Here is a 7,569-nt window from a genome sequence, read left to right on the forward strand (position 1 = left end):
TTATACTGTGTAGGATCAAATCTCAAGCCACTTTTTTCAAACATATATCTTTAATTTTCTAAGTGGTGGTTTAGGTTATCTCTTTCTTGTATGAACTTGGTCAAACAAGACGTGCGAATTCTCGGAAGGAACCGATGAATTAGATATGAAACTTAGTAAGTGAGGTAGCTTTTTCAAACCAATATTTATTTTCAACGAGGCATCCTTTTTCCTCGATGTTGAATTCAAGTTCTTAAGTTCTTTAGCCATTTTTTCTCAAGGAACCGACACTACTAAGCATGTCAAGTTTCCTTTTCAAACAAACATTCATTTAATTTCAACAAGGCATCCTTTTCTTTTGGCAACATCTCAAGTTTTTTTTTTTATAAAAAAAAAAGCAAATCAAGGTTCATTTAAAAGACATTTTTTTTCTTGCATGTTCTTGTAAAATTATCATGCAATTCTTCAAAAGTATTTTTCAATTCTTCACAGGAAATATCATTGTCAAAGTTTATTACCTAACTAGATGTGATCATCGGTGGAGCTGCTTATCATAGGCACATCGTCTCCTCTTTTGAATTAGCCTCCTCAAGCTCGAACATCAACTAAAGGTTAGCCAATTCCATAAAGTTTGAATCTCCATCATAAGGTGGATGAGCTATCATCATCATTACATAGAGAAACAATTCGGATCTAGCAAGTTTAAAATAATGGTTGTGTTTACTTTTCAAAGTGCTTTTCACTTGGAAATACATCAAAATAATTTTATTTTTATTTTTAAAAATTATTTTTAACATCAACACATTAAAATGATTTAAAAACATTAAAATAATATTAATTTAAAGAAAAAAAATTTTAAATTTTTTTAAAAATACTTTTAAAACATAAAAATAAACAGGATGTTAAAAAGAAATATTAGGTGGTTAAAGTTAACCACGTTGCGTGCCTCGGCGAATTGTCCTTACTTTTAATTGTGTGGCTCTATATTATTGGCTTTTCAATTAAATGATTGATTTGGTCTAAATTGTGAATTAGTTTTGTTGTTATAGTTAAAATAAAGGTGCATGAATACTCCAATGTGTTTGAAATTTTTGTTCTTATCCACATGAATGCGGATTTGAGTTATGATGGGTGCCATTGATCACCTGGGCTTAATTAGTGTTCTAGCTGGACCGTTTTGGTCCTGCAAGTTTATTTTAGCCCAAACAATTACGTCATAAAGTTAATTATTTGAAGCAGTGAAAAGTTACGAATTATGGGAAAAGTGATGACTTATGGCTTCAAAGTCTTAAGACTTTGATGAGCCTGCCAATTCATATTAATAAAAAACAATAATAATTCCATTCAATTATAAACTATTACATTGCTCAGATCATGTACACTGAATATTTATATAATTGTTAATTTTAGGGTCTGTGAGATTGTTGAGGTGCATACAAACTAATCCGGACACCAACATTAAACTAAAAAAAAATTATAAATTATTCCATTTCGTTATATTATATTCTTTTTCGGTCTGAAGCTCTGGCAGATTCGCAGCCAAATATAGAACATCCTAGATAGATAGCTCGTGTGTTGTTTTGAGCTCATTTGTAAACAATATAAATTATTATTGTAATACTAGTTAAAAGTTAGATTCGTAAACATTTTAATATTTAAGTTAAACTTCACAGTTTATCATGTTCAAATAATTTGGGTTTATGATCATACTACAACCAAAAACCTTGAATTAAGTTACTTGATTTTGGCGCCTTACCAGATCTAAATTAGACCCAAATTAGTTGGGTTTGACGAATATACTAGATCCAAAAGTCTAATTAATAATAATAAAAATAAAAATATTTATAAAAATATTTATAGTGATATTTTTTAATAATAATAATAATAATTTTTAATCTTACTCTTAAAATCAAATCTATAGTTTTTTTTCAATAGTAATAATATTTTTTTTAAAATTTATTAAGAATAATAATAATAATTTTTAATTTTACCCTTCAAATCAAATCTATGGTTATTTTTCAATAGTAATAATATTTTTTTCAATTTTATTAATAATATTAATTAATAATAATGACAATAATAATATCTATAATATTAATAACAATATTAAACATGTCTGACCTAAGTTCTTATTGTTTTTAATTTTATTCTTAAAATCAAATCCATGTTTTTTCTCCAATAACAATAATTTGTTTTTCAATTTTATTATTATTAATAATAATAATCATAATATTACTAAGAATAATACTAATAATATTAATATTAATATTAATAATAATAAATATTAACACTTGGATATGAAATCACCTTCCAGACTTAAGTAACTTGAGTCGGAGCTCCTGTTAGACCCAAGTAGCCAAACTCATTGCTGGACCCAAGTTACTTGGGCTTTACACTTCTGCTGGACCCAATTCACTTGAGCCTTTCACCCTGCAGGACCAAAGTAACTTGGGTTTGGCACCACTATCGGACCCAAGTTACTTGGGTCTAGCGCTCTAACCGGACCCAAGTTACATGGGTCTGACTTCTCTATTGGATCCAAGAAATAATAATAATAATTTTTAATTTTACCTTTTAAATTAAATATATAGTTTTTTTCAATAGTGATAATATTTTTTTAATTTTTTTAATAATTATATTAATAATATTAATAATAATAACAATAATAATATTTATAATATTAATAATAATATTAAACATGTTTGACCCAAGTTCTTATAGTTTTTAACTTTACCATTCAAATCAAATCAATGGTTTTTCTTCAATATTAATAAATTTTTTTTCAAATTTAATAATAATAATAATAATAAAATTAATATTAATAATAATAAATATTAACACTTGGGTATGACATCACCTTCCACACCCAAGAAAACCCAAGTAACAACAACAATAACAACAACAACAATTTTTAATTTTACCCTTCAAATAAAATATATGGTTTTTTTTCAATACACTACAAGATTTCACAGTTTTACCGACGGAAAAATTCCGTCGGTGTGTGATTAGAAGTTCGTCGGTGATTTTTTTACCGACATCATCACCGACGGATTACGTCCATCGGCTTTCCCTTCGTCGGTGATTCCCCATTCCTTCGCTATATCGGTCGGAAAAACAAAAAAACCATTTGCCGATGGTTTTACAGATGGAATTTGCGCGCAAAAAAAAAAAGATTCCCGCTTGAAATATACCGACGGATTTTTAGTCCGTCGGTATATTGTGATTGACCGACGGAAAATAACCGTCGGTAAATCTGTCGGTGAGTGTATGAAATACCGACAGAATATGTCCGTCTGTAAATTCGTCGGTAATTGTGGAAGCTATTGTTAAATGCCGACGGATTAATTCTGTCGGTAAGTCTGTCGGTGAGTGTTTAAAATACCGACCGAATTCATCCGTCGGTAAAATCCTTGGTAATAGTTTTTTTCTTAATTTGTTTTTAAAAAACTATTTAGGATATATAATATAAAACTATATAAATTAATTGTAATACAAACCAATTATGCAAATAAAATTTATATTAAACATAAAAAAAAAACAAAGTTAAATAATATTCATTACAAACTAAATATGTTTCAAGAAAAATATTAAATGAAGTTTTAAAGGTAAATAATGTTGATTACAAATTAATATAAAGATGATGGAGCTGGAGGAGGAGGAGGAGATCCTGGCGAATGCTGGTGGTTATACGACCAAAAAAGATTAGGCGCACATGTTTCGCTATTTGACAATTTCATAATCATTTCGTGAAGCTGTTCATAAGCCGCTTTTTGTTGTTCATGAGCCGCTTCATACTCCGCTTTTTGTTGTGCTTGAGACGCTTTGAGTTGCTCAGACTCTGCTCTTTGTTCCGCTCTTTGTTGTGCATGAGACGCTTTGAGTTGTGCGTACTCCGCTTTTAGGTTATCGTATTTCTCGGTGAGTTGCTGCAAAGCCACGAACTCCTTAGATTGGGAGCTCGATATTGATTGGGAGCTCCTAACGGTTGAAACACTACGGGTCGACCGCAAGTTGTCGGCCGTAGTGTTGGAGAGCCCGTAAACCCGATTTTTATCGGGTCCACCTGACGAGCCAACCTCCATCCACAAATCCGGATCGAATTCCGGATGGGTCAAAGTATCGTCCCCGTATCTCTCCCTCAACCGATTATTATAGGTCTCCTGAAAATAAAAAATAAAAAGTAATCATCATATTCAATACAATAAACATAATAACTTACATAATAACTTACAAAATAAAATGGTTGAACGAACATACCATGAAATGCTGAGCACGGTTATCAACGAACTGTTGCGCCCCTTTCTGGCGGTCTTGACTCCGCACGTGCGTCTCCACAAAAACCTCCATCGGGCTCGGCTCACGTCCAAGAGACGCAGCCTATAATGAAAAAAGATATATTAACAACAACTGAATTTAACGATATATTTCATTTAAATTAATCTTACCATCCGTTTCGCATGTGCAGCAAACGGAACGGAGCCGCCAGTGTGCGTTGTCACCCCGCCATGAATTGGCCGATTCCAGTTGCCAGCACCGGACTGTAAGCGTCGTGTGAACCGCTCAGACGTCACGTGCTCAAGATAGTGCGGCCATATATCTTCCGGGATGTATATCGGTTTGAAATCCCTCCAAACAGCAACATCGTTCCAGCCTTGGAAACCCCTATCCCTCACAGTTTTTTTTGCCTTTTTCTGTGCTTCATACCAAAAATCACGCAACCAAAAATTACATTTCGAAACATAAATTTTTGTCTAAAAAAAATCCTGTATTGTTTTCGATCTTACCTAGTTGCCGCGTGATTTTCCCACACCCTCCTCACAACAGTGTTATGCTCAATGTCCCAGCAGAATTTGTGCTGTGTATAAATAAACAAGTTTAAATAAAAATAATAATTTATTTACAATTATATTAATAAGCTGAAAATTATAAATTAATACCAACCTCAAACCTGTTAAACCATGCATTGATTTGAGGCATCCATTCAGGATGCTTGGATATCTGACTCCATTGAAACAATGGAATCTCCATCGACGATTTAAACGCCGATGATATTACTCGGGCGGCTTCAATGTTTGTGAACCTGAAAATAAATGAAATAAATTCAATAGTGATTACTTCATAAATTATGTTGTAATTTTTTTTTAAAAAAAACTAAAACCTTAACAAACTTACATTGAAAGGTCGTCCTTCCACTGTGCCTCGTACTTGCGGGTAAATTGATTCCGCTGCGAAGGCACGCCGCCTCTGCGCTGTGAAGTACCGCTGGAAGAGGCAACATCGGTTGACGGCGTAGGTGGTGTAGGTGCCTCTTCTTGAGAGGCACCTAAGGAAATATCATCCTCGCTGCTAGACGAACTAGCTGCGACCGCACCTGAGCGACCAGCTCTGGTTTTCGTTCTACGCATCTACACAATTTGATACAAATAATTATATAATTAAATTCAAATGTAAAAAAAAAATTCGACAGCACCTCCCCTATACCGGATACTACCCAAATCCATAAACCTGCACATATTAACAATAGCCACAACCAATTTACCCAATCTATACTAATTATTCCAACATATTCAATTACTAATCCTAAGGTAAATTCAACATTAAGAATTACAATTCAAGTAATTATTCAATAATTATGCCAATACAACAAAACAATAAATAAAAAAAAACTCTAGAATAACAATCAAAATAAATGGAAAAAATTAAACACAAAGCATGCAATAATAGAGTAAAACTAATAATTATTCCAACATATTCAATTACTAATTCTACGGTAAATTCAACATTAACAATTACAATTCAAGTAATTATTCAATAATTATGCCAATACAACAAAACAATAAATTAAAAAAAACTATAGAATAACAATCAAAATAAATGGAAAAAATTAAACACAAATCATGCAATAATAAAGTAAAATTAATAATTATTCCAACATATTCAATTACTAATTCTATGGTAAATTCAACATTAACAATAAATATTCAACAAATTAACTAATAATAATTTTGCCAATACAACAATAAAAAATATTCAATAAATTAAAAAAAAAACTATAGACTTTAGCAATGAATTATGCAAAAAAAAAACTAAAGACTTTATCTACATTACAAAAAATACACCAAAACAAAAAAAATAACCAAAAAAATAGCAAAAAAAAACTATTAAAGTAAAATGAAATAGAGGAAACACTAACCTTTTAAACTGATGAAGATGATGAAGAAAACTTGCTAGAGATTGGAGGTGAAAGCTTTGAAGAATGGAGAGGAAAAAAAAAATCAAATTCTTAAGGTGAGAAACGAAGGAGAAGAAAAAATGAACTGAACGGGCGGTCACTTGAACTTATATGGCAGTTTTACCGACGGATATAAAATTAATTATTATTTTAATTTATTCCGTCGGTGATGTGTTAAAAATCCGTCGGTAAATTTTGAATTTCGCACCAAAATTTTTAATGACCCTCCATATTTTTCGTGGTCCGTCGGTAATTCCGTCGGCAAGATGACGCGGTCAGAGGCGCATTTAATGCACAACCCTTTGAAATTCGCGCGGTCCGTCGGTAATTTTGTCGGTAAAATTGACCCGCCGACAACTTACCGACAGATTTAAATTCATCGGTATAGCCATCGGTGATCGGGTGGCATTTCAAGTAATTATTTTCGAACTCTCTGTGAAATGCCGACGGACTTAAGGCCGTCGGTGATAGGGTGGCATTTCAAGTAATTATTTTCGAACTCTCTGTGAAATGCCGACGGACTTAAGGCCGTCGGTGATAGGGTGGCATTTCAAGTAATTATTTTCGAACTCTCTGTGAAATGCCGACGGACGTAAGGCCGTCGGTGATTGGGTGGCATTTCAAGTAATTATTTTCGAATTCTCTGTGAAATGCCGACGTACTTGAGGCCGTCGGTGATTGGGTGGCATTTCAAGTAATTATTTTCGAACTCTCTGTGAAATGCCGACGGACTAAATCCGTCGGTGATGTGGTGGCATTTCAAGTAATTATTTCATGTCACAAAATATATCATCCATGATCAATAATTATTTCAAGTAATTATCTCATAATTGTGGCATTTCAACTAATTATTTCAAGTAATAAATATTTTGTGTTTCAAAATATATATATCATTCATAATCTAAATTACATGAAAAAAAGGGTTTTACATAGGACTTCATTTTGGTAGTTAGTAAGAATTTTCTTCTTCTTCGTCATCAATTGAATTGTCATCACCTTCATCGCAATCTTCAATATGAATATCATCTTCTTCATCGATATTTGGTTGTCCGCTAGAGCTCAAAACAAAATTTAACTCCTCTGCGTCAACATCAACAAGACTATCATCAAAAACATGAAAATTTGAATTTTCTTCCAATTCAATCGAAGGAGCAACTCGATATGGTTCAACCACCTCACTAACTTGAAAGACTTCATCTCGCACACTTGTGTCTTCGTTCTCATCCTGAACAACCTCGACACGACTCCGGGGTTTCGTTTTTAAAACAGACAACCAATCCACTCTTGATCGATCCTTTCCAAATGAAGGGGTGTATGTGTAATAAACTTGTTGACATTGCTTTGCGAAAACAAAGACA

General features: G+C 32.4%; 1 protein-coding gene across 1 annotated transcript; it reads right to left on the reverse strand.

Moving 5' to 3' along the window:
- Positions 1 to 4,827: 4,827 nt before the first annotated feature.
- Positions 4,828 to 5,430, reverse strand: LOC127904440 (uncharacterized). The gene is made up of 2 exons (XM_052448073.1): positions 5,152 to 5,430; positions 4,828 to 5,059 (listed from the first exon to the last, which is right to left on the reverse strand). Exons 1-2 carry the CDS (start codon positions 5,382 to 5,384, stop codon positions 4,903 to 4,905), a joined length of 390 nt encoding a protein of 129 aa, XP_052304033.1. The 5' UTR covers positions 5,385 to 5,430; the 3' UTR covers positions 4,828 to 4,902.
- Between the last annotated feature and the right edge of the window lie 2,139 nt (positions 5,431 to 7,569).

Source organism: Populus trichocarpa, chromosome 16, assembly GCF_000002775.5.
Source record: "Populus trichocarpa isolate Nisqually-1 chromosome 16, P.trichocarpa_v4.1, whole genome shotgun sequence".
In the NCBI taxonomy this organism is placed as follows: Eukaryota; Viridiplantae; Streptophyta; class Magnoliopsida; order Malpighiales; family Salicaceae; genus Populus; species Populus trichocarpa.